The 27,822-nt window shown below is 43.9% G+C and overlaps 2 protein-coding genes across 2 annotated transcripts in view; one reads left to right on the top strand and one right to left on the bottom strand.

The window, feature by feature from the left end:
* Positions 1–36: 36 nt before the first annotated feature.
* On the bottom strand, positions 37–5,493 carry LOC311105975 (T-cell surface glycoprotein CD3 epsilon chain-like). Its single transcript, XM_084148219.1, has 5 exons — positions 5,259–5,493; positions 2,037–2,252; positions 1,798–1,935; positions 1,495–1,550; positions 37–1,189 (listed from the first exon to the last, which is right to left on the bottom strand). The coding sequence occupies exons 1-5, from the start codon at positions 5,329–5,331 to the stop codon at positions 1,133–1,135; spliced, it is 540 nt and encodes a 179-aa protein (XP_084004345.1). The 5' UTR covers positions 5,332–5,493; the 3' UTR covers positions 37–1,132.
* Positions 5,494–8,582: 3,089 nt separating this feature from the next.
* LOC311105974 (myelin protein zero-like protein 2) overlaps positions 8,583–27,822 on the top strand; it is a 30,268-nt gene continuing 11,028 nt past the window's right edge. The window contains exon 1 of the mRNA XM_084148218.1: positions 8,583–8,860. Within this exon, the coding sequence (XP_084004344.1) occupies positions 8,734–8,860 (127 nt within the window). The 5' untranslated portion in view covers positions 8,583–8,733. The remainder of the gene's footprint in view (positions 8,861–27,822) is intronic.

Here is a 27,822-nt window from a genome sequence, read left to right as displayed (position 1 = left end):
TGCAAAACTGTGGGAAACAACTATAGACACCTACACTTGAATGTCGTAAGGTCTTTATTCTTGTCAAAAGAGAAAAAAATACATCAAATAGACATTGTTTCCACTACATTCTTGCAATACAAAGTTTGTGTAAGGCAGAAAAAAACATTTTCTTTCCACTGATGAGGGTAAGTAAAGTCTGCCTACACTCATATGTGAAATGTTTCCGATGAGAACCTCATGATTAGCAACAGAGAGACCTGGCCAATCATCCACCATCATTTACTGTAGGCGTAAGGGGTGCAGGCATCTGCGGCTCAGATCATGAGAGCCGACTGAAGATAAAGAACCGCAAACTACATAGACTCTTTAGTCGAATGACACTACACTTAATAAAACAAACATTTCCTTTGTGTCACAATGAAGTAGATAGGATCAATGCAAAATAGAACTGTATATGTGCTAATACTCTAGGTGTACAAAACATTAAGAACACCTGCTCTTTCCATGACATAGACTGACCAGGTGAATCCAGGTGAAAGCTATGATCCCTTATTGACGTCACTTGTTAAATCCACCAATCAGTGTAGATGAAGGGAGACAGGTTAAAGAAGGATTTTTAAGCCTTGACATGGATTGAGACATGGATTGTGTGTGTGCCATTCAGAGGGTGAATGGGCAAGACAAAATATTTAAGTGCCTTTGAACGGGGTATGTGCCAGGCGCACCGGTTTGAATGTGTCAAGAACTGCAACGCTGCTGGGTTTTTCACGCTCAACAGTTTCCCGTGTATCAAGAATGGTCCACCACCCAAAGGACAACAGTTGATCACAGCTATGTACAAGTTGTTTTCAGTACAGCAAACATCTTAAAGTATTTACAAAGATCTTCCTATCTTTATATCTCTATTTTCCAGAGCAACACTACATTGATCACTATTATCACTAGTTACAGTAATTCTAAACTACAGTTTTAACTAAATCATAATATCACACTTTTTACACATCAAGCAAAAATAAGAAGCTCTTTAAGTCTAAGCTAAGCACTACAGAGCCTTCTCCCCTCCTCTTTGATGGCAGGGTGAGCTGAGGTCTGCTGGTCTGGGGCATCAGAGTGGTCCTAGAGAACAGGTGTGGTCTGGTGAGAGGACAGTCTATCCAGTCCTGTGGGTAGCGTAGATATCTCTGCTGCGGGTTGCCGCGCTAAGGGACTGTCAGGGGGAAAATAAAGGCTTTAGGTGAAGCTATTTGTTGTTGTTAATTAAGTCAGATACACAGATCAGTTTAAGTTAGATTCACAGACCAGTTTAAGTCAGATTCACAGATCAGTTTCCATTGCAAAACCACACTTTTTTATGCATCTTCACCAGAAGTAGAGTGAATAGCTAGCCTAGATCATCTCCCTAAAATACTGACAGACATTAGCTAACCAGGAGATGTGGAATGAAGGATAGGTAGCAGATACGGATGGAGAGATGTAGAGCTGGAGAGATAGACAAGGAGGTAGACGGCCTACCTCATAGTCAGGACTCGGCACCACTGGTGGGCCAAGGCCTGCTGAGTGGGAAGTCGCTAAGGGGAAAACCAAATATAAATTACTATTAATTAATTAATTAATAAACGATTCACTGTACTGAACGTTTATAACAAATGATCAATACTCTGTGTTTACTATGTCACAGGGAATGTACATTTTTATGATCTCTGAATACTTTGCTGTTGAACAGTCATGGGCATGGTCAAATTAAATAGTCGAGAGCGTTCCTTATCACCAAGTGCCACTGGTGGCTGATGGATAATCAGATGGTAATAGCATTACGTTTTTGGGGTGCAGCAGGTCCAGACTTCTTCTGAGCCCAGAGATAGACAATGAGGATGACCCCTCCTGTCACCAGCAGGTCCCCAACCATGACCCTGACAACCAGAGTCGCATCCAGCTCAAAGCAGTTCTCACACACTGCAATACCAAAAACAATACAGATAGGGTAAGTAATTAAATTCTGTTAAAACACGGGAAGGGTGTATGAAGGGAAGAAGGTAAAAGAAGGCATTTCTTACCTTTTCCTTTGATGTAAATGTGATAACTTCCATATTGAGGACTTAAGTTTGTATCACAGTAATAATGTCTATTATCGTTTTCCACATAGTCCTTTATGATTGTTTTATTTTCATCACCCACAGCATGATATAATGTAATTGAGGAGCCATCCTTATTCCTTAATCCACCCTCAGGACATGTCATAGTAACAGTTTTTCTCCAGAAGGATACAGACCCTGAAAAGAAAAACAATTGACATTTTCTACATACAAGACTCATTATACTTATTTATTTAATACATAGGAACAATTATTTACTGAACAGCTAACTTTTTAAACTAACATTGAATCATTGAATTGACACCAAACAAGACATTCAAACTTACAGTTTTTCTCAATCGCGTACAAGCATTTTTTTGTAACAATGTTGTCGATTTTCAAAACAGAGTCCACAGCACACAGAACTCTATGGCCTTTTGCAAAACAGTAAATGGGTTTTCAAAATGTAGTTGCCTTCTCAAAACATATACAGTACATTTATCAAAACCATATTATACCGTCAAAATTACAAATACATTCAACAAAAGAACACGACTGCCTGCAAAATGAATAAAGCAACTATACTTACAGTGAGGGAAAAAAGTATTTGATCCCCTGCTGATTTTGTACGTTTGCCCACTGACAAAGACATGATCAGTCTATAATTTTAATGGTAGGTTTATTTGAACAGTGAGAGACAGAATAACAACAAAAAAATCCAGAAAAACGCATGTCAAAAATGTTATAAATTGATTTGCATTTTAATGAGGGAAATAAGTATTTGACCCCTCTGCAAAACATGACTTAGTACTTGGTGGCAAAACCCTTGTTGGCAATCACAGAGGTCAGACGTTTCTTGTAGTTGGCCACCAGGTTTGCACACATCTCAGGAGGGATTTTGTCCCACTCCTCTTTGCAGATCTTCTCCAAGTCATTAAGGTTTCGAGCCTGACGTTTGGCAACTCGAACCTTCAGCTCCCTCCATAGATATTCTATGGGATTAAGGTCTGGAGAGTGGCTAGGCCACTCCAGGACCTTAATGTGCTTCTTCTTGAGCCACTCCTTTGTTGCCTTGGCCGTGTGTTTTGGGACATTGTCATGCTGGAATACCCATCCACGACCCATTTTCAATGCCCTGGCTGAGGGAAGGAGGTTCTCACTCAAGATTTGACGGTACATGGCCCCGCCCATCGTCCCTTTGATGTGGTGAAGTTGTCCTGTCCCCTTAGCAGAAAAACACCCCCAAAGCATAATGTTTCCACCTCCATGTTTGACGGTGGGGATGGTGTTCTTGGGGTCATAGGCAGCATTCCTCCTCCCCCAAACACGGCAAGTTGAGTTGATGCCAAAGAGCTCGATTTTGGTCTCATCTAACCACAACACTTTCACCCAGTTCTCCTCTGAATCATTCAGGTGTTCATTGGCAAACTTCAGACGGGCCTGTATATGTGCTTTCTTGAGCAGGGAAACCTTGCGGGCGCTGCAGGATTTCAGTCCTTCACAGCGTAGTGTGTTACCAATTGTTTTCTTGGTGACTATGGCCCCAGCTGCCTTGAGATCATTGACAAGATCCTCCCATGTAGTTCTGGGCTGATTCCTCACCGTTCTCATGATCAATGCAACTCCAAGAGGTGAGATCTTGCATGGAGCCCCAGGCCGAGGGAGATTGACAGATCTTTTGTGTTTCTTCCATTTGCGAATAATCGCACCAACTGTTGTCACCTTCTCACCAAGCTGCTTGGCGATGGTCTTGTAGCCCATTCCAGCCTTCTGTAGGTCTACAATCTTGTCCCTGACATCCTTGGAGAGCTCTTTGGCCTTGGCCATGGTGGAGAGTTTGGAATCTGATTGATTGATTGCTTCTGTGGACAGGTGTCTTTTATACAGGTAACAAGCTGAGATTAGGAGCACTCCCTTTAAGAGTGTGCTCCTAATCTCAGCTCGTTACCTGTATAAAAGACACCGGGAGCCAGAAATCTTTCTGATTGAGAGGGGGTCAAATAATTATTTCCCCCATTAAAATGCAAATCAATTTATAACATTTTTGACATGCGTTTTTCTGGATTTTTTTGTTGTTATTCTGTCTCTCACTGTTCAAATAAACCTACCATTAAAATTATAGACTGATCATTTCTTTGTCAGTGGGCAAACGTACAAAATCAGCAGGGGATCAAATACTTTTTTCCCTCACTGTATCTCTTGAGTCCAAGCAGACAAAACAGAAAGTTAGTCTGTCTTTTAAAGATCACATTTCCTTTGCGGTCACTAAATTATGATGATCAAAATTTAAGTACAACTATCTAAAAGTGCAGAATTATGGGCAATTATTATCCTTTTACACATTTCTCCAAACAATTTCAGACATAAAATATTATTCCTGATTATGTTTTTTAATTTTTAATTTTTAAAGCACATTGTGTGCAGGATTCATTCATCGGTATCATCACAATCCAATTCCATGTATTCAATACAAAGGTTGGTTTGCTTATAGTTTTGTAGACTTTTCATTGGTGCACCGAAACACAATCCACAATAGAAATAAGGCAAGGTGAATACAATGGAGGAACACACCTGATATGAATGTATAGGCCTAAATCCACATCAAAGCAAAGCTCTATAATGAAAGGACACAATGTTAGAGATGATGACTTAGGGGTAACCCAAAGTTACGTAAAAGTAACCCAACTTCATCATCTGCATCTCTGCATGTCTGCAATATTGTGAAAAATCATAACAAGTACACAGTCCCCATTGCCAAGATCTTTCCATATATTGTACATGATCTGACACTGATGGGAGACTTTCGTGCGGTAGTAGTTACTGATTGCCGGAAACATTTATCTTCCGATGAAAACAATGTGTTAATATTCTTTAACAAAACACTTAACAGTGAATTTTGTATTCACTGATGACATTTTTATTTAAAGTTTTGCAAAAAGTGATCTAAGATATGCAAGTCAGGTACTAAGTCAATAAACAGAAGTTCTGTAAAGATATTTGAGTATTTGATCATTGCTGTTCTGCTATAGATACATTTCAACACAGATCCCAGAATTGCTTGTACACTATTGAGAAAAACTGTAAATACTTTCAATATATAACTAAACCATTTTATTTTTTTCATACAACCAATCTCTACATTGTAATAAATGTATATATAGGACAACTGATTTGAACAAAGACAAACATAGAAACCATCTCAACCTGATTTGTGTCCCTCCACAGCAATGATGGCGAGCATGAAGATGAGCACACCATTCATGTTAACTCTGTTCATGTCTTCTCTGTCTCTCAAGGTAAGTCAAGTGTATTTTTATTACTTTCTTCTGTCTGAACTTAATTGCTGGAGTACTTCTTATGTGAATATAGGCTGAAAATGTTGTATTTAGAAAAATCAACCGTTCTCTCAAATCCAGCTCTCTCTTTGCCTCTCTCTCTCTCTCTCTCGCTCTCTCTCTCGCTCTCTCTCTCGCTCTCGCTCTAACAGGAAGACATTTTGTCAAGATTAGGTTTTGATTGTTCTGTTGTTACACACATCTTTCCATAGGTTTACACTGAATATAGAAATATTGTAATTTAGTAGTTAACTAAATGATTTTTAAAAAGTATAATAATTGAACAGCATATTCATTATTTTGAATGTGTGATCCAACTTCAAATCACATTTACTATATTGTGTCTTTGAAGGTGTTTTTTTATGTTGTGTAGTAATAGCCAATATTTAGACAAAATATATTTATATATGTATACATATATAATGAAAAATACAGTATGTACTATAAAGAAGAAACTGGCAACAGGGGTAGGCCAACTTAATATTGAGAATCTTTGGATGGTGACACAAGCCACACCATAGGACAGTTGTGCCCCCTGCTGGATTCAGTCAGTGAACTACTGTAATGATGAGTACATTTACATTTACGTCATTTAGCAGACGCTCTTATCCAGAGCGACTTACAAATTGGTGCATTCACCTTATAGCCAGTGGGATAACCACTTTACAAAGTTTTTTTTTTTTGGGGGGGGGGGGGGGGGGGGGGGGGGTAAGGGGGGGGGTAGAAGGATTACTTTTCCTATCCCAGGTATTCCTTAAAGAGGTGGGGTTTCAAATGTACTCAGTACTGTAAGTGAAAAGGTTGAAAAATGTCATATACAGTAATAAATATGACAATGAATACTAATTTTCATGTGATGTTCATAAACATTGTAGGCTACATTCCTAATTATTTGTTATTTGACAATTCCGTTACGCTAGCTTTGATTTGTGAAAGAAATAAAGAAATGCCATGCATGACCTATAGCCTATACAGAATTGTATTGGCACAAAGGCTGGTTACTTGGTTGGTGAATTGGTAATAAAATACTTATTTTAGCTGCATAGCTAGTAAAAATGTAAACTGTACTAGGTGGCCATCAAAACATCAAACATATGGCCTATTCATTAATATTTCAAAGGTCAGCATTCTATTCCAAACATTTGCAACGAATGTCAGTTGAAGGGACAGGGAGGTATGATGAGGATATGGAGAAGGTAGGTTCTAAGTAGGCATGATAGTGGGCCTACAGTGCATTCGGAAAGTATTCAGACCCCTTGAGTTTTTCCACATTTTGTTACGTTACACCCTTATTCTAAAATTGATCTTTTTTAAACAATCTCATCAATCTACACAAAATACCCCATAATGACAAAGCGAAAACAGGTTTTTAGAAATGTTTGCACATTTAAAAAATATATATATAATAAAATACCCCTTTGCTATGAGACTTGAAATTGAGCTCAGGTGCATCCTGTTTTCATTGATCATCCTTGAGATGTTTCTACAACTTGTTTGGAGTCCACCTGTGGTAAATTCAATTGATTGGAAAGGCACACACCTGTCTATATAAGGTCCCAAAGTTGAAAGTGCATATCAGAGCAAAAACCAAGCCATGAGGTCGAAGGAACTGTCCGTAGAGCTCAGAGACAGGATTGTGTTGAGGCACAGATCTGGGGAAGGGTACCAAAACATTTCTGCAGCATTGAAGGTCCCCAAGAACACAGTGGCCTCCATCATTCCTAAATGGAAGAAGTTTGGAACCACCAAGAGCTGAGCTGGCCACCCAGCCAAACTGAGCAATTGGGGGAGAAGGGCATTGGTCAGGGAGGTGACTACGAACCTGATGGTCACTCTGACAGAGCTCCAACGTTTCTCTGTGGAGATGGGAGAACCTTCCAGAAGGACAACCATCTCAGCAGCACTCCAGCAATCAGGCCTTTATGGTAGAGTGGCCAGACGGAAGCCACTCCTCAGTAAAAGGCACATGACAGCCAACTTGGAGTTTGCCAAAAGGCACCTAAAGGACTCTCAGACCATGAGAAACAAGATTCTCTGGTCTGATGAAACCAAAATTGAACTCTTTGGCCTGAATGCCAAGCGTCACGTGTGGAGGAAACCTGGCAACATCCCTACGGTGAAGCATGGTGGTGGCAGCATCATGCTGTGGGGATGTTTTTCAGCGGCAGGGACTGGGAGACTAGTCAGGATTGAGGGAAAGATGAATGGAGCAAAGTACAGAGAGATCCTTGATGAAAACCTGCTCCAGAGCACTCAGGACCTCAGACTGGGGCAAATGTTCACCTTCCAACAGGACATCGGCCCACAGCCAAGACAACGCAGGAGTGGCTTTGGGACAAGTCTCTGTATGTTCTTGAGTGGCCCAGGCAGAGCCCGGACTTGAACCCCATCGAACATCTCTGGAGAGACCTGAAAATAGCTGTGCAGCGATGCTCCCCAACCAACCTGACAAAGCTTGAGAGGATCTGCAGAGAAGAATGGGAGAAACTCCCCAAATACAGGTGTGCCATGCTTGTAGCGTCATACCCAAGAAGACTTGAGGCTGTAATCGCTGCCAAAGGTGCTTCAACAAAGTACTGAGTAAAGGGTCTGAATAATTATGTAAATGTGATATTTCAGTTTTTTTTTTGTGTTTTTAAATACATTTGCAAAAAATTCTAAAAACCTGTTTTTACTTTGTCATTATGGGGTATTGTGTGTAGATTGATGAGGGAGGGGCAATTTAATATATTTTAGAATAAGGCTGTACGGTAACAAAATGTGGAAAAGGTCAAGGGGTCTGAATACTTTCCTAATGCACTGTACATGGAACAAAAACCTTTTTTTTACTATGGTCTGGTCTCAATAATGCATTAGCAAGTAGCCTATCATTGATGAGAGGAGAGAAGAGGAGACCTGCTATAGGATTTACTCAACAGTGCACTCAGACAAAATCCAGAAATAGCACCAGAAATGCAGTCTTGGAATGGAATGACAGTAAAAATGACCACTGGGCACAGACGTCAATTCAACGACTATTTCACTTTGGTTCAAACAACGTTAAGGTTGATTCAACCAGTGTGTGCACAGTGGGTGGAATCCGAAAAGTTTAGTGTCTCAACAGGATGGACAAGAAGATTAGTCACCTTCAACTTCATAAAAATGGAGTAAATGTTATAACTGCCTGGGAAAGGTCACGGGTGGGAGGGCGTCGAAACGATGAAGGCAGTGGCAGGTTGAGACGTGTCCCACATCGGCTGAGACCGCTTGTCAGTGCGGTTTGGATTGGGGTTTACAGACAGTCTAAACTACAGGTCCAGAAGAGTTCACCGAGTTTATAGAATCGAAGTGTCCAGTCCATTTAGATGTTATTCAGGGGGTTGGTGGGGACTCCACAAGGGTCTGGGCAATTGGGTCGACTCCGGACACCTTTTCCAATGTGCGTAACGCGGTTTAATCTCCTCGTCCTCTTGTCCGGACTAGCAACTTCAGGTGAGTGTGCTGAGAAATTATTTTGAATTTTAGTCCTTCTCTACTAACTTTGAATGAATCCATACAATGGAAACTAGTCCAAGAGAATAGTAATTGTGGGTATTATTAATCTCTGGTTATAGCAGTTTAGATCATATGATTAGGTTATGTTGGATCAGTAATTATTTTGTTACATCCCTCACTCTACACATCATTACGAGGGTGTCGTGAGATGTGGGAGTAGCTGTGCTATGCATGAGAACAGTAAAGTGTTGAAAACATTTACGCATACCGGTTTGTCAAAGTGAAGTGGGAACTTGGCAACATGCGCTGGCATAGGGTTGGTCGTCTGAGCAATCCGACGTGATTATAAAATGCAATTTGACTATCCCCTTAATGACTTTACCGTATTTGTCGGTATTGAGGCAAAGACGCATTGTCTTGAGGCTTCATGCAACAATTCGTTTCTTGCTTTTGATCATGTGTATCCGTGCTTGCGTGCTAGCAAATGGCTCCGAGATTTTGACTGCCCGGTAGGAAGTTCCACCTGTTTCCCGTGAACAAGCCAAAGGATGTCACTAGTGGCTCAAATGAGCTACTATCTTGGCAGATACACAAAGACCCTCAGTGGATATGTAATAAACAGATGACAATGAAAATAGGTCAAACTTTAGGCTATTTAGTTAACATGTATACAACTGAGCATGCTGGACTAATTGCAGTTAATTCACAGGTTTTTAGTTTCATGCACTGGTGGGCATCACTGATATTCCTCTGGAGAACTGTAGGCCTATTTAACCTTGACATAATCTCTGGAAGTGTCCAACTGTATGCTATAAATGGATTATATGCATAGGTGCAAAGCAGCAAGCTGCTTAGGTTTACATAGACATCATGTGGCGAGCATTAATTCATTCATATTAACAGAGTGCCTGACTAATTGTGCAAATAAAGATAGACAATATTGAGCAATTTACTGGCAATATTGAACAACAAACAATCGCTCACTCAATTGTATAAACTCTCACTCTTTCAAATGTTCACATACATTTTCTTGATCACAGACATGACACCCCTCCCCCCATGGGAATCATTTACAATTGTTCAAATATCTTGCATTTATATTCAGAATCAATCTCATGCCTGTCGTCTGCATTATAGTAACCTAGGCGGTAGCTGTCACGGTTTCGGCCGAGGCTGCCTCTCTCCCTTGTTCGGGCAGGCTTCGGCGTTCGTCGTCTCCGGAATTCTAGCTGCCACCGATAGATGTTTCATGTTCGTTTGCTTTTGTCTGTTTGTTTCCACACCTGTTTCTGTTTTACGTAATTAGTGTCCTATAAGTTTCTCGTTGTGTTTGTCTAGTGTTGTGTATGATTGTTTCCGTCAGTGTTGTGTGTTGCTCGGTTGAGCGTATTTCTCCACTGTGCTGGAGCTTAGTTGCACTTGTGTGTGCACCGTTTCATTTTGTCGCACCTGTTAGTGCGCATTTGCCTTTTGCCTTTCGCCTTCGTGCGTGGTTTTGCTGTCGGGCTTAGTTGTCCTGTTGCCTGTGTTGGGCTAGAAATACAGCTTTTGGAACATTCAGTCTGCGTCCTGCATTTGATTCCTACACTACACCATACTACACGCCCTGACAGTAGCAGCACTATGCACAACTGTTGAGGAAAAATCTTATTTTAGACCTATAAAGAGGAGCTCGTTAATTCACTCTAGGCTGTTTAGGACTACTCCAGGCCAGAGAGAGAAGTTGTTTAGATATTGTAAACATCCCTGTTTCCCTGTTTAGCTAAAACATCAACAGGAAGCTGTCACAATACTCTCTTAACCATTTACGTGATATTCTGCCATTGGTGATAAATGTTATTTCTCGCCATGACTGGGTTTCCTTTCTTTTCTTTCCTGTCAACCAGCCTATTGCGGAGCGTGAGAGCTTACAGACACACAATCATGCATGTGTCGGCTTGCCTTGACATTCACGTGTACCATCTTGACACACACACACACACACACACACACACACACACACACACACACACACATGACTTCAGAGCAACAATGAATTGCCTGTGCTGGTTACGTAACCTCCAGATATTTGGTTGGCCATTTTGGCATAGTTGATCACATCTAATTTGCCATAATAGAGAAGGGCCACTTCTTTTGCACCACTGTTATTAGTACAGGGTCAATATCACTAAGGAAAGGTTTTTGACATGCTAAACAGTCAACACACTTTTCTATGCATGAAGTGAATGGGCAGCCCAGGGGCACAGTTGATAGTCACTTGGTCTATCTCAAGTTCCACCCTATAAGCTAACCTCATGAAGTCAAAGGGTGAAACTGCTTTCCGTGGCTTTCAATGCAAAGCCACTCTTAAAACTCCTGATGATTTTTTTATGAGAATGGGTTTGGCCCTAAGCTGAAACAATTATTTGATTTCATATCCACGTCCCTGTGCAAGATAAAGTTGTTGTGGGAACAGTTCTGTTGTTCTCAAAACTATTTGTCAATAATGTAAACAAAAGGACTTCCAGTTAAATCTAGTGGGTTTCCTCAGGAAAAATAAACCAGTTCCAGTAATTTCAGATTGCTCATCTGACTCATCTGATGTTGTTTATTAATTAATCAGGAAACAGCTAAATAATGTACCATGTTGGTAACACTGTACTTGACACCCAGCATCATAACACGTTGTGACATGGTCATAACCATGTCATAATATGTCATAACAGCTGACATAACTTGTCATAACCTGTCATAACCTGTTATAATATGGTCATAACACTGTCATGACATATATTTAGATATATATATATTATATTAGACCTGTTGTGACATATATTGCGTTATTTTATGGCTGGTTATGACACCTACATAAGAGTGTCAAAACCCACAAAACCTACCACACAAGGCAACACATTCCATTACACAATAGCCTACGTATCAACAGTATGTTTATGTTATATAACATTTTCTGAAATTGTCCATATGAAATTATCATTATAATTGCGCACGCATTGATGTCAGACATGCATCTACCTCAATGCTCTGCTGCCTGGAACTCGGATTTCAGGAGCAGGACAAGACACCCTCTTTTTGACTGATGACTGACATAAGGGTATGTACGTGATAGGCCTATCTGGCTTATATGATTAGGATTGTCATAATGCTTCTGAACAGTGTCATGAAGTGTTTTCTTAGTCCAAGTAAAACAAGACAGGATGGTCATAATGCTTCATGACAGTATCATGCAGTGTATGATTAAAAAAACAGGACTGTAAAGAATTCATTACAGCAACAACAAAGCATTTAAGAAACAAACTTTTTCTTGGCAGGGAAAAAATAATGCAATATATGTCACAACAGGTGTAAATATATTGGTCATGACTATGTTATCACAAATTATGTCAGCTGTTATGACATATTATGACATGGTTATGACCATGTCATAACGTGTTATGACACTGGGTGAAGTAAAGTGTCACCAATATGTTTTATGGAGTCCCTGGGGCAAAATTACATATAATATCTGCTCCAAAGTTATCCACACCCCGAAAACTTTTCTTCTGAGTGTTATGGGTGTGGGCGGTAGTGAGTTTGTTGGGTTGGACCTAGGCCCACTTAAAATACTTTCAAAAAATGCACTTTACTCCAAAACAACAATCTGTGGAGAACTGCTTGAGTCAGCGTTGAGGCCGAGGTGGGAGACGAGGTTTGATGGATTAAACTTTTATCCTTTCTTATCGTAAACATACTTCTCCTGGCCAATACTACAAGATTAATTGTAGTCTGACATTTCACCCCTGAATTCAGAAAAAAGGGGGAGAGAGGGATGGAAGTAAGAGAGAGAGAGAGAGAGAGAGAGAGAGAGAGAGAGAGAGAGAGAGAGAAGGGGGTGTAGAAAGAACGAGAGGGAGAGAGGGAGAGAGCAATAGTTTGTGTGTGGTGTGTGTGCAGTGGCATGTATTCATGGCTGCCAAGGGAAGCCATTCTATCCCCAAAAATTGACCAAGAAAATTTTTTTACTAAATTATTTTTCTTGTTTGGATTTGGCTTCAGACCAATCACATTATTGACAGAAAAAATAAATAATTGTTGCATCTCGTTGTGTAGTTGTCTTCCGGTGGCTAGCTAGCTAGCTAAAATCATCCCTTTCCTAAATTAGCCATGGACGGAGATAGGAATTTGGACTTGTGGTTTTGCTTAATTCTCTGTACTGGAGAATTAAGTACATTTATTATAACGGCGATTCTGATCCAAACATAAATTCATACATTGTGCCCCTGGCCTGAGAGGATGGAAGTTCAACATGTAGCTAGATGTAGTAGGCTAGTGTTAACTAGCTGGCCTGGTGTATGAAAGGAAGGAAGTTAGGCTAGCAAGCAAGTATTTTAGCCAGGTAGCCTAGGACAACAAAAACTAAAAGTGTGTACTGTATGACAGAGTCATAGACTGTTTAGGCAATAGGAAATAGTGTTTTTCTACAAGTAGGGTGATTCAACATGTTTTTTCTACTTGCACGACACACACACACACACACACACACACACACACACACACACACACACACACACACACACACACACACACACACACACACACACACACACACACACACTCACATACACACACACACACACACACACACACACACATACACACACACACACACAGAAAATAAATCAATACCATGGATAGCCACATCATATTTAGCTTCAGTTGATTGGACTAAATCGTTTTTGGTATCTTTTAGTTTATCACTGTATTAGACTAAGCATAGGTGAGATGATTTTGAAATGTTGAAGTTGAAATGGTGCTGGAATAGTGGAGGCAGCTGTAGGTCATGTAACTGTTTGTTACATGCAATATGTTTTGTGGACTACAACGGACAGATGTTGCTCTCCGGTTTTGTAATGAAACAAATGTGTGATTGAATTTATTCTGCCACTGTTTCTTCTTATTGTCTCGGCCTTAGGCCTACATAGCACAGTGTCACGGCATATGAACTAACAGGTTATAGAGCAAACAACTCAATTATGACAACACATAGGTTGTAATATGGCTTATTCTTTCTGGATTGGCTTCCCCGGTGATTTTACCCATACACCGCTACTGTGTGTGTGTGTGTGTGAGAGACAGAGAGAGAGTGAGAGTGATAGTGAGAGTATGTAGCGAGAGTATGTAGCCTGGCCTGTGAACACAGGTTGTTACCTGAACTCAGCTCCTCCCTCCCACTATGAAAGAGCTCTTGTAAACGTAACCTGTGCTTGTGAAATCTCTGCCCACAAAGGAGCGAAGAGAAACCCGGCCCTAGTGTTTCTTCCTCCAAACCTGTAAGAGAGTCAGGTTTCCTCCAGTGGACTAGGAGTCTGGTCATAAAAGGGGAAGAAAAACCAACACAGACATGATCTAGGAAATAATGTAATGAACACAATTTCCCGAGTCCGAGGGAAGAGCCGTGCCGATTGGTTGAGTTGCCTTACATTGTTCTTCCAGATCCAATGTAAATCTCACCGTTGATGAAAGAGGCAACCATTCCTTGTATTCACATTAAGTAACAACAACTCGTTAGATTTGCACCTACAGTACATTTAATCAAATAGTGAACTATTGGTAAGGAAGGGACTCTGTACTGTGTTGATAACATTAATCAATCAATGACTATAATGCAGCAGATTGATTGATTGAAGTTATTTGATGATTATAAACACATATACAGCCATAACACCAATTTAATTGCTACTGTATGCAGGTATTCACAGAGACCTTATAGACTAATTCCAACAGCAGACAATCTTCACAACAAAATATTTTATTTGATGACCCCCTCAACCAAAACAGGTCCAGCACAGCTGTAGAGAGAGAGAGAGAGAGAGAGAGAGAGAGAGAGAGAGAGAGAGAGGGAGAGATAGAGAGATAGAGAGAGAGAGAGAGAGTGGGAGAGAGAGAGAGAGAGAGAGAGAGAGAGAGAGAGAGAGAGAGAGTGAGAGAGAGAGAGAGAGAGAGAGAGAGAGAGAGAGAGAGAGAGAGCGAGAGAGAGAGAGAGAGAGAGAGAGAGAGAGAGAGAGAGAGAGAGAGAGAGAGAGAGAGAGAGAGAGAGAGACTAATTGATAATATAAACTGACCTCGGGTTAAACGATATGCAGGGAAAAGTTAATACTGACAGATTCAAGCAACCGAGTTAGAGCAATTGAAGGAACATGTTAATTCATATTGCTAAATGCCCTGAGAAAGTAATATGTAATCCCAAAGTGCGTCACTGCTGTAATAAATTATATCTACACAAGGATGACAATGACTCACAGAATGTGGATTATTCATACTTCTTTAGCATGGGTATTCCTACTTTTTCACTGGACAATGGGTGTGGTCAGTAGACGCTAGAAATCAATGTCCCGATTCGAATCATAAACAAGCAAACGAGCCCAACGGACAGAAAGACGGACAAACAAATAAACATCCCCTTAACATCATAATCTCCAATCTCTCTGGCTGTTCCCAATGATTTCCCCTACAGTGTCCCAGCTAGCACATTTAGTTCCTTGGAAGTTGTGGAAACGTATGTTTTTGGTTTCCCATTGGTTCTGGGAACGAAGCCAAACGTTTCCTGATCAGTAAAATGAGAAGGGTTTAATTACAGACCCCTTCTTGATATCAAGTTAAATCCAATGATGCTTGCCATTGGTCCATGGCCATTTATTTCGTGTCGGGGACAACAGTTGTTGACAACTGTAGCATTGTAGCTAAGCCTAACCCTAACTATTCTCCTAACCTGCCACACTAATTCACCTAACTTGCCACGTTAATTATCTTAACCTGCTATGTAAACAAATCATCTGTGTCGAGAAACCATCAGTCTCATAACACCGGAACTGACCAATGGCAGGTACCAATGGCCGTTTCTTGTTATCGAGGAATGACCACGTCAAGAATGCCCCTAATTGTGGTCTGCAATTACACCATATTGGGTAATACAGATTTTTTTGTTGTTGTAAACATTCTGAGAATGGAAGTGAACATTTTGCCTGTTCTGGGAACACTCATTTTTAGGTTGCAGGGAGATTCTAACAAAGTTTTACTATGGTTTCCTAAAAGTTTTCCTGGGAGGTTTTATTAATGTTCTGAGAACGCAACTTATAGGTTATTTGAAAGTAATTAAATAACGTTCTCAGAACATGTTTTAATAAGACTTAGTTTGGGTTAACTGTTTTGATCTCCTAGCACAGATAGGATACATGGAAATTAATTTGCTTAGGCATTAATCATGCGAACACATGTATTTTTTATTGCGGCACGGCATCAGTGAGATTCGACCCTATGTTCTCTATCCATGGAATTACTCATTAAGATCAGGTGTGGCTAATTAGTAGGCGCGGTCAACACACCTGAACACACTTAAAAAGATAGAGGATTGAGAGAGTTTTGTTGATGCTGAGCATGGAATGTATATATATATTTAAAATAACATTCTTAGAACATTCTCTGAACGTTACTAAAGTTTTATAGTGGTTTTTATGGAAAGTTTTTTTTTAAATGACTGAGTGGCGCAGTGGTCTAAGGCACTGCATCGCAGTGCTAGCTGTGTCACTAGAGATCCTGGTTCGAATCCAGGCTCTGTCGTAGCCGGCCGTGACCGGGAGACCCATGGGGCGGCGCGCAATTGGCCCAGCGTCGTCCAGGGTAGGGGAGGGAATGGCCGGCAGGGATGTAGCTCAGTTGATAGAGCATGGCGTTTGCAACGGCAGGGTTGTGGGTTCGTTTCCCACAGGGGGTATGAAAAAAAATAAAAATAATGTAAGTCGCTCTGGATAAGAGCGTCTGCTAAATGACGTAAATGTAAATAGAACCATGAGAAAAACTGTAGGAAACGTTATGCTGAAATTCTCAGCGTTGTTTCATAACGTTCTCGGAACAATTTGAGAACATTATTTTAAATAGAATCATCTGGAAACCTGTAGGAAACGTTAGGCTGAAGTACTGAAATTCCCACAGAAGAAGGTTGTTTCTTAATGTCCTCTGAACTATTTGAGAACATTCCCAATGTCAAACCAGTTGGAGAACGTTCCTAGAACATTACCAAAATTGAAATTAAATGTAATCATGTTTGAACTTTTAGGAAATGTTCTGTTAAAGTAATGAAATACCAAGAAAATACGTTTTTTTTGTCAAGTTCCTTAAATGTGCTGAGAATGTTCCAAAGCCAAGCAACTATCCTGCAACATTCCCAGAAAGAAACGTTAGGCTGAAGTACTGAATTTCCCACCTAAGAAACATATGGTTCTCAGAACATTATGCACTAGCTGGGTATCCTGCACCATTCCCAGAACCTTCTGGGAAGGTTGTATACAAAATAAAATTATAGGACAACCATGCTCTCACCAGGCTCTAAGAAACATATGGTTCTCAGAACATCCCACAAGGTTCTGGGAATGGTGCAGGATACCCAGCTAGGGCATAATGTTCTGAGAACCATATGTTTCTTAAGTGGGAATTTCAGTACTTCAGCCTAACGTTTCTTACAGGTTTCCTCATGGTTCTATTTAAAGTAATGTTCTCAAATTCTTCTGAGAACGTTAAAAAACAATGTTCTTCTGTGAGAATTTCAGTACTTCAGCATAATGTTTTCTGCAGGTTTTCTCATGGTTCTATTTAAAGTCATGTTTTCAGAACATTAAGAAAACATTCCATAAAAACCACAAGAAAACATGAGTAATGTTCAATGAACATTCTAAGAATGTTATTTAAAAACATATACTTTCTGTTCTCAGCGTCAACAAAACTCTATCCTCTATCTTGTTAAGTATATTCAGGTGTGTTTGCCGCTCCCACTAATTGGCCACACCTGATCTTAACCTTTTCACATGTGAGTTCCAAATATCTCTAACGGTCGCCCCAGTGTGAGTTGTTTTATGCACGTGATGTCAGAATGCACTCACTGTTCCAAAATGTGATTGTTACGCAACAGGACAGTTAACACGCGCTGCATGCTAATTACCTATAGGCTATGTTTCAACTTGTCAATTTCAAGTTTTATTTTCTAACAACAGTTTGAATTGATGTGTTTGGCCTCCTCATTAAGTAGCCTATTTTTTTGGTATTTGGTATTTTATTAGGATCCCCATTAGCTGTTGCAAAAGCAGCAGCTACTCTTCCTGGGGTCCAGACAAAACATGAAACTGTCACGATCGTCGACAGATGAAGCGGACCAAGGCGCAGCGTGATAAGCGTACATTCTTTATTAGTACACACACGAACCAAAACAATAAACCAAACGATACGTGAAGTCCTAGGTTATACACAAAACCTAAACGGAACAAGATCCCACAAAACTAACATGCCAAAAGGCTGCCTAAGTATGGTCCCCAATCAGAGACAACGAGCTACAGCTGTCTCTGATTGGGAACCACCCTGGCCAACATAGATATAAACGATCTAGAACAAAAGCATAGAAAATGTAACAGAAACTCCACACCCTGGCTCAACATTTAAGAGTCCCCCGAGCCAGGGCGTGACAGAAACATGACATGATACAGAACATTAATAGACAAGAACAGCTCAAGGACAGGTAGCTTAGTGGGTAAGAGCGTTGTGCCAGTAACCAAAAGGTCGTTGGTTCTAATCCCTGAGCCGACTAGGTGAAAAATCTGTTGATGTGCCCTTAAGCAAGGCACTTAACCCTAATTGCTCATGTAAGTCGCTCTGGATAAGAGCGTCTGCTAAATGACTAAAATGTAAAATGTAAAATGTTCAATTCCTCATCATTCCATGGAGCCTTAACTGTTCTAACAGTCAATTTCTTAACAGGTGGATATTTATCAATAATTGGAAGAAGCAATTTCATAAATGCATCAAGTGCGGCATCTGGATGCTCCTTATTAAACCACATCAGACCAACAAATATTTTTAACATCATCCACATAAAAGTCACAGCAAAATATTTTGTATGATCTCTTATACACTATTTTAGGCCCAGCTGTTGGAACTTTGGCTTTCCTGGATATAACCACTATATTGTGATCACTGCATCCAATGGGTACGGATACAGCTTTAGAACAAAGTTCTACGGTATTAGTAAAAATGTGATCGATACTTGTGGATGATCTTGTTCCTGTGGTGTTTGTAAACACCCTGGTAGGTTGATTAATAACCTGAACCAGATTACAGGCACTGGTTACAGTAAGAAAACGTCCTCTTGAGCGGAGAGCTTGAAGAAAACCAGTCAATATTCAGGTCCCCAAGAAAGTAAACCTCTCTGTTCACGTCACATACACTATCAAGCATTTCACACATATTATTTAGATACTGACTGTTCGCACTTGGTGGCCTATAGCAACACCCCAAAAGAAAAGGCTTTAGATGTGGCAAGTGAACCTGCAACCACAACACTTCAATAACACTTGACATAGGATCTTCTCTAAGCATTGCAGGGATATGGCTCTGAATATATACAGCAACACCTCCCCCATAAGCATTTCTGTCTCTTCTATAGATGTTTTATTATTGTATTGTTACTGCAGTATCATCAAATCAAGCGAGTCTCAGAAATGGCTAATATATGAATGTTATTTATTTCATGAACCTTATTTCTACGGCTACATATATTAATATGGGCTATTTCAGCCCTTTCCTGGGTAGCTTATCAGAGATAGACATAATACTGAAAAGAGCAAACAAAGCAAGATAAAACAATATACATTCAGCAGTCCATTAATCAATTGGTGTGTGTGTGTGTGTGTGTGTGTGTGTGCTGCGGGGTTGAAGCTACGAACCCATAGGTTTGGCTCTCTCATCCCTTCCAGGCTTCTGGGAGGGAGGGTGGACAATGAGCTTGTCATAGCGGATGTAAGCAATGTCCCCACGCGCTCTGGCAGCTTTCATGGCTGAGATAAGTTCTTTCCTCTTCTGGCGCACAGCTTCAGGATATTCCTTGTTGAGGAAGATATACGTTCCTCTCAAGTTCTTGGCTCTTTCCAGAACAGCTACCTTGTCCTTGAACCTCAGGAACTTGACCACTATCGGCCTGGGCCTGTCACCTGGGCCGGTGGTGGGTTTTGCAGTCCTGTGGGCGCACTCCACCTCAATCTTCCTGTGGAGCAACCTATACGTAACCTCGTACACTCTCCTCAGGACTTTGAATGGCCCCACAAACCGCGGGCCCAGCTTCTGGCAGGGCAGTCGGAGGGGAAGGTTCCGGGCCGAGAGCCAAACCCGATCACCCGGTACAAAGACCGGGGCCTCACTGCGGTGGCGGTCAGCGTTGGACTTTTGGCGACGCACGGCGTGCTGGAGGTGGATGTGGGCGGTGTTCCACGTCTCCTCTGCGGGCCGAAACCAGACGTCCACCGCAGGAGCTTCGGTCTGGCTCTAATGCCACGGTGCCAGGACCAGCTGATAGCCTAAAACACATTGAAATGGTGACATGTTAGTGGAGGAGGGGTGGAGAGAGTTCTGGGCATATTCGGCCCATGGCAAGAACACTGACCACTCCCCCGGCCGGTCCTGGCAGTAGGACCACAGAAACCTACCCACATCCTGATTCACCTGTTCCACCTGCCCATTAGATTCTGGGTGAAACCCAGAGGTCAGGCTGACCGAGACCGCCAGATGTTCCATGAACGCCTTCCAGACCCTATACGTAAACTGGGGACCCCGGTCAGACACTATGTCCTCTGGCGCCCCGTAGTGCCAGAAGACGTGAGTAGAAAGGGCTTCCGCAGTTTGCAGGGCCGTGGGGAGACCGGGCAGAGGAAGGAGGCGGCAGGCTTTGGAAAAGCGGTCCACAACGACCAGGATTGTCACGCTCTGGCTCCAGGACTTTGTGTGTTGAGCCAGGGTGTGTTCGTTTCGTGGTGTTTTGTTTGGTTGGGTGGTTCTTTGTGTTGTATTTCTTTGTTTGGTTGAGTGACTCCCAATCAGAGGTAACGAGTGTCAGCTGTTGGCTCGTTGTCTCTGATTGGGAGCCATATTTATACTGTCTGTTTTCACCTTGTGTTTGTGGGTTTTTGTTCCTGTTCAGTCATTGTCACTTTTGGACTTCACGTATCGTCATTTGGTTTTGTTGTTTTCGTGGTTGCTTTATTTAATAAAGTCAACATGTTCGCTACAAACGCTGCGCTTTGGTCCACTCCTTCCTTAGACGGCCGTGACAGAAAAACCCACCAAGATGGGACCAAGCAGCGTGTCCAGGAGCCATCGCCAGGGAGATCCCTCACAGATCTCCTTCGCCTCCTGGACTGGGTCAAGCCGAGGGAGGAAGACAAGGGCTTGACGTTATGGCAGAAGGGCGAGAAGCTGGCGAGGGATATGGAGAAGTGGTCCACGGGTAGGAGAGACGCCCCGAAAATTTTTAGGGGGGGGGCTCACGACGGCGGACCAGCAGGAGGCCGCGATAGAGCGGTCCAGTGGGTTGCCGGAGAAGGCCGCCGGGTTACGGGGGCCACTGGTAGAAGAGGGGATGGAAGGTGTGGAGGCACGGCGAGAGGTACTGGCGTGTGTTGCCAGTCCGGTCCGGCCCGTTCCAGAGCCCGGTGTAGAACCAGTGGTGTGTGTCCCCAGTACGGTCCGGTCTATTCCTGCTCCCCGCATCGAACCTGCGGTGCGCGTCGCCAGCCCAGTCCGGCCCATTCCTGCTCCCCGCATCAAGTCTGTGGTGCGTCTCGTCAGCCCGGCTTTGCCCGTTCCTGCTCCCCGCACCAGGTCGGGGGTACGCATCGCCAGCCCGGTCCGGCCCATTCCTGCTCCCCGCGTCAAGTCTGTGGTGCGTCTCGTCAGCCCGGCTCTGCCCGTTCCTGCTCTCCGCGCCAAGTCTGTGGTGCGCGTCGCCAGCCCTGTCCGGCCCGTTTCTGCTCTCCGCACCAAGTCTGTGGTGCGCGTCGCCAGCCCAGTCCGGCCCATCCAAGCTCCCCGCACCAGGTCAGTGGTGCGCGTCGTCAGCCCGGTCCGGCTCAGTCCTGCTCCCCGCACCAGGTCAGTGGTGCGCGTCGTCAGGCTGGTCCAGCCCGTTCCTGCTACTCGCACCAAACCAGGGATGCGAGTCGTCAGCCTGGTCCAGCTCATTCCTCCTACACGCACCAAGCCAGGGGCGCGTGTCGTCAGTCCGGCTCCGACCAGCGGGGCTAGACAGGACCAGGGGTACTTTGGGGGGTTGAAGAGGAGGTGGGGATCAGGGCCGGAGCCAGAACCACCGCCGAGGAGGTATGCCCACCCAGCCCTCCCTTGTTTAGCCTTATTGAGGCGCGGTCGCAGTCCGCGCCTTTAGGGGGGGGTACTGTCACGCTCTGGCTCCGGGACTTTGTGTGTTGAGCCAGGGTGTGTTCGTTTCGTGGTGTTTTGTTTGGTTGGGTGGTTCTATGTGTTGTATTTCTTTGTTTGGTTGAGTGACTCCCAATCAGAGGTAACGAGTGTCAGCTGTTGGCTCGTTGTCTCTGATTGGGAGCCATATTTATACTGTCTGTTTTCACCTTGTGTTTGTGGGTTTTTGTTCCTGTTCAGTCATTGTCACTTTTGGACTTCACGTATCGTCATTTGGTTTTGTTGTTTTCGTGGTTGCTTTATTTAATAAAGTCAACATGTTCGCTACAAACGCTGCGCTTTGGTCCACTCCTTCCTTAGACGATCGTGACAAGGATGGTGGTGTTACCCTGAGAGAGGGGAAGATCAGTTAGAAAATCGATCGATAAGTGGGACCATGGCCGTTGTGGAACTGGTAAGGGATGTAACTTACCCGCTGGAAGGTGCCTAGGTGCCTTACTCTGGGCGCACACCGAGCAGGAGGAGACATACACCCTCACGTCCTTAGCCAAGGTAGGCCACCAGTACTTCCCGGTAAGGCAGCGCACTGTACGGACGATGCCTGGGTGACCAGAGGAGGGGGACATGTGTGCCCAATAGATAAGACAATCACGGACACTAGACGGCACATATACCGAAGCCCAGCTGGGCACTGAGGTGGAGATGGCTCGGTGCGTAACATCGTGCCCGTGTCCACTGCCCACACCACCGGCGCCACAATGCAGGAGGCCAGGAGTATGGGGGTGTTATCAATGGGCCTCTCCTCTGTGTCGTACAGCCGTGACAGTGCGTCTGCCTTCACGTTCTTAGTGCCTGGTATATAGGACAGCGTGAAATCAAACCAGGTGAAGAACAAGGCCGTGGCGAGGGTTCAGCCTCCTCGCTGCCCGGATGTACTCCAGGTTACGGTGGTTATTCCAGACGAGGAAAGGGTGTTTCGCCCCCTCGAGCCAGTGCCTCCACGCTGTCAGGGCTCTGACAACAGCCAACAGCTCCCGATCACCAACGTTACAGTTCTGCTCCGCTGGGCTGAGCTACTTAGAGAAGAAGGCACAGGGGCAGAGCTTGGGTGGCTTTCCCAAGCGTTGGGATAGGACAGCGCCTACCCCTACCTCGGACGCGTCCACCTCCACTACAAACGGCAATGAGGGATCGGGATGGACCAGTACCGGGGCTGAGGTGAACAGAGCCCTCAGGGTGCTGAAAGCCCTGTCAGCCTCAGCAGGCCAGCGGAGCCAGGACGGCCCACCCTTCAACAGAGAGGTGATGGGGCTGCGACCTTGCCAAAGCCCCGGATAAACCTCCGATAGTAATTGGCAAAGCCAATGAAGCGCTGCACCTCCTTAACCGTGGTTTGAATCGGCCAATTACGCACGGCTGAAATGCGGTCTCCCTCCATCTCAACACCTGAGGTGGTAATGTGGTATCCTAGGAAGGAGACGGATTATTGGAAGAACAGAAATGTTTCTGCCTTGGCATACAGGTCATGCTCCAACAGTCGCCCAAGCAATCTGCGAACCAGGGACACATGCTCGGCGCGCGTAGCGGAATACACCAGGATGTCATCGATGTAGACAACCACACCGCGACCAAGCATGTCCCGAAACACCTCGTTCACAAAGGACTGGAAGACTGACGGAGCATTCATCAACCCGTACGGCATCACCAGGTATTCATAATGCCCCGTGGTGGTGCTAAATGCTGTCTTCCATTCGTCCCCTTCCCGCCACGCACCAGGTTGTGCACACTCCTGAGATCTAATTTAGTGAAGAAGTGCGCCCCATGCATTGATTCGATCACAGAGGAAATGAGGGGTAGAGGATGACTATAGCGAATTTTAATTGTATTAAGTGCATGGTAATCAATGCAAGGGCGCAGACACCCGTCTGTCTTCTTCACGAAAAAGAAACTTGAGGAGGCGGGTGAAGTGGAGGGACGTATGAACCCCTGACGCAGGGACTCAGAGACGTATGTTTCCATAGCCTCTGTTTCAGCCTGCGACAGGGGATATACATGACTCCTGGGCGGCACAGCATCTAACCGGAGGTTTATCGCGCAATCCCCCAAGCGATGGGGTGGTAATTTGGTCACCTGCGTTTTGGAAAAGGCGTGCGCCAAATCGAGGTATTCGGGGGGAATGCGCACGGTAGAGGTATTGTCTGGACTTTCCACCGTGGTCGCACCAATGGAAACAGCTAGACACCTACCCTGACACTCTCGCGACCACCCAGTGAGAGCCCTCTGCGGCCATGAAAAGGTGGGGTCGTGTAGTGCTAGCCAGGGAAGGCCCAACACAACTGGGAATTCAAGGGACTCCATAACATGAAACGTGGTTTGCTCATTATGGGTCTCCTGCGTAATCATAGTGACTGGTGCGGTAACCTCCCTAACAAAACCTGACCCTAATGGTCGATTGTCAAGTGCTTTGACGGGCAATGGAATAGACAGGGGAACCAATGTAATACGTAGACTAAGAGCTAAAGACCTGTCCATAAAGTTCCCAGCTGCGCCTGAATCTACCAGCGCCTTACACTGGGGAACTACCGTGTAATCAGGGAAGTTGACGTGGATGGTTAAATGCGCAGCAGAGGGCTCTGAACGAGTGTGGGTTTGTGCTACCTAGGGTGACGCGAGAGTGCCCTGCCTGCCGCCTCCAGAACCAGAAGAACTCTGATGACATCATGCAGCAGAATGTCCTCTTCTGCCACAAGAGTGACACTGGATCTATCGTCCACCGTTCTCCCAGAACGCTGCACCACCCAGCTCCATCGGCACGTGAGCCGAAGTGAGGGGGGGTGAAACAGGCAGGCCCCTTCCAGGACGTCCTCTCGAAGCCAGCAGGTTGTCCAACCGGATGGCCATGTCCACCAGTTGGTCGAAGGTCAGAGTGGTATCCCGGCAGGCTAGCTCCCTTCGGACGTCCTCACGCAGGCTGCATCGGAAATGGTCAATGGGGGACCACTCGTTCCACCCGGACCCAGCCGCTAAGGTTCTAAACTCCAGGGCAAAGCTAGATGGAACAGACACTCGCCCGCCTCTCTTCCTTCGGGGAGATGATCAAAGACTGCACGGAAGAGGCGAGCAAACTCTCCATAGCTGTCCAACGTGTCTCCACCTTCACTCCAGACCACGTTGGCCCACTCCAGGGCCAACGCTGAAGCCTGCCCGAACAAGGAGAAGAGGCAGCTTCGGAGGGAGTCGTGACATAGGACTAATGTAGCCTACATTTTCCGGTTTCGATGATTGTGTTATGCTATCGCTACTTCTGTGAATGTCTGAACATCGCATCCAAAAATAAACTGGCCACATTCAGGACATAACTTTGTAAGGACTGTGTTTGTGCAAAATGTTTCTGTGAAAAACAGTGTGGCCAGCTCAAACACTGACTGTTGCGTCAGTCGAAACTGGACATTCTAAATAAGTGTTCTAATCACACCGGTTTGAGCGTACGCTGCAGGGACCACTGTAGAATGATCACACCCGTTTGTTGGTAGGTGTCAAAGGGTTAATGAGTGCTTGTTTCTTTTGAAAAAGGGTCTGTTTGAATAGACCAAAATTAACAACTTTGTATAAGTAAAACGAAATTCATGGCATGCTAGCTCCATCCTGGTGGCGCAGTGGACTGTTTTCATAGATACAGAACAGAAGATCATAGGTTTGAAGCTCACTGATGCCGTGACACAATAAAAAATAAAAGTGTTTGCATGATTAATGCTTAAGCAAATTAATTTCCTTGTGTCCTATCTGTACTTGGAGTTAAAAACAGTTAACACAAACTAAGCTAGCAGTGTGTTCTCAGAAAAGGGTTTAATTACCTTCAACTAACCTATAATTTATTAAAACCTCCCAGTAAAACTTTCAGGGAACCATAGTAAAATGTTGTCAGAACCTCCCTTCAACCTAAACATGAATGTTCCCAGAACAGGTGAAATTTTCACTTCTGTTCTCAGAATGTGTAATAAACATTCAGTTTTACCAGTCAGGAAACGTATAGCTTCATTCCCAGAACCAATGGCAAAACAAAAACATATGTTCCCACAACTTCCAAGGAACCAAATGTGCTATAATGTCAACAATTGCTTTCACTTGAGTAATGTGCCATTTTGTAATTGTAACTGCCACTAATTCCTCATTAAATAGCATTTATGCTCTAAATGTGAAAGGCATAACATATAGGACATGCTATTAAAGTAATTGGTACACACTTTACAAGCTTTTTTTATCTCTATTAAAACCCACATTAGATTCAGAAACCCTTATGAGAAGTAATTGTTAATCAGTAACACTGGCATCAGAAAGCTACTGCAGCAGCAGAAGGCATCATCTCCGAATGAAATCAGTGTCAATTATTTAGTGCCACAGAAATAAGTGATATTTATGCTTCTAATAAATGAATGGAAATATGATAAAGAAATGCAACACAAATTCAAAAGGTGTGCATGTCATAGTGTGGTCTTTTAGATGATTACCTAACGTACTTGAGTTTGGATGAACCAACTGTAAATAAGTACTGTGTGAGAACCAATTTAGTCTACGTCCCCCTCCCCTCCCCTTCCGCTCTCCTACTCCCACCATCCTCCAGTTTCCTGGTGGAAGATAAATGTGTTGGGGAAGGAGGGTGATGCCTGCCTATGTGCGGTAGCCCCATTCCCCTCACAGCAAAAGCCAGTGTGGAGTCGGTCTGCTGTGGACAGACAGAGTGATTGGCCTAGGTCTGAGCCTCCTTCTCGTCCTCCTTCTGCTAGCCACGATCATTTACTGGGACAGATATAGGCCTAGCTAGCCAGCTCGGATCTCCTAAATAGAGGCATTTTTCTCATCCCTGAGAATTTTGAGTTTCCCGAGGCAGGCCCTATCAGTCTGCCGATACCAACCCCCAATTTAAAACACATTAGGGCCAGGGAGAACTGGGTGCTCTCCTCTGATGTTGGTGAGGAGAGAGGGCCCTCTCTGTCTAATGTACAGTGGGGCTGGTTACTGGTAATGTGGCCTACAGGAAGCCCTCTGTGCTGCTGATAAGGAAGAGACAGGTTCCTGGGGAGCCGAGCCCAGCAGCTATTTTCCCAGCTACATGAGTGAACTCATTAGATAAACAAGCATCCAGTCTATATGGGCCCATAGGCTTATAGCCATATCAAAAACCCTCTCAGCACAGGAGGGATGCGTGCATTGTGAGGAGAGATCGGAGCGATTAGTATTATGACTGTATTTGGTTGCGTGCCATATACAGTAGTTATCCAGTTGAAGGGAAGATCACATGTAGCTGGTTCAAGTGCATAAAGGACCTTATAGACCTTAAAGACCCTGGGTCATATTCATTAGGCACCAAACAGAAGGAAACAAACTGAAATAGGAAGGGACTACCTGTAAGCCTGGCGGGTCGGAGCGTTGGGCCAGTAACCGAAAGGTTGCTGGATCGAATCCCCGAGCTGACAAAGTAAAAATCTGTCGTTCTGCCCCTGAGCAAGGCAGTTAGCCCACTGTTCCCTGGGCGCCGAAGACATGGATGTCCATTAAGGCAGCCCTACGCACCTCTCTGAATCAGAGGGTTTGGGTTAAATGCGGAAGACGCATTCAGTTGTACAACTGACTAGATATCCCCCTTTCCCTTACACACATTTTATGCACACATTTTGTGCACAAATGTATTCACATCCCTGTTAGTGAGCATTTCTCCTTTGCCAAGAGGATCCATC

This window comes from Coregonus lavaretus (genome assembly GCF_964263955.1).
Source record: "Coregonus lavaretus genome assembly, chromosome: 30".
In the NCBI taxonomy this organism is placed as follows: Eukaryota; Metazoa; Chordata; class Actinopteri; order Salmoniformes; family Salmonidae; genus Coregonus; species Coregonus lavaretus.
This window is presented reverse-complemented; position numbering and strand designations above follow the sequence as displayed.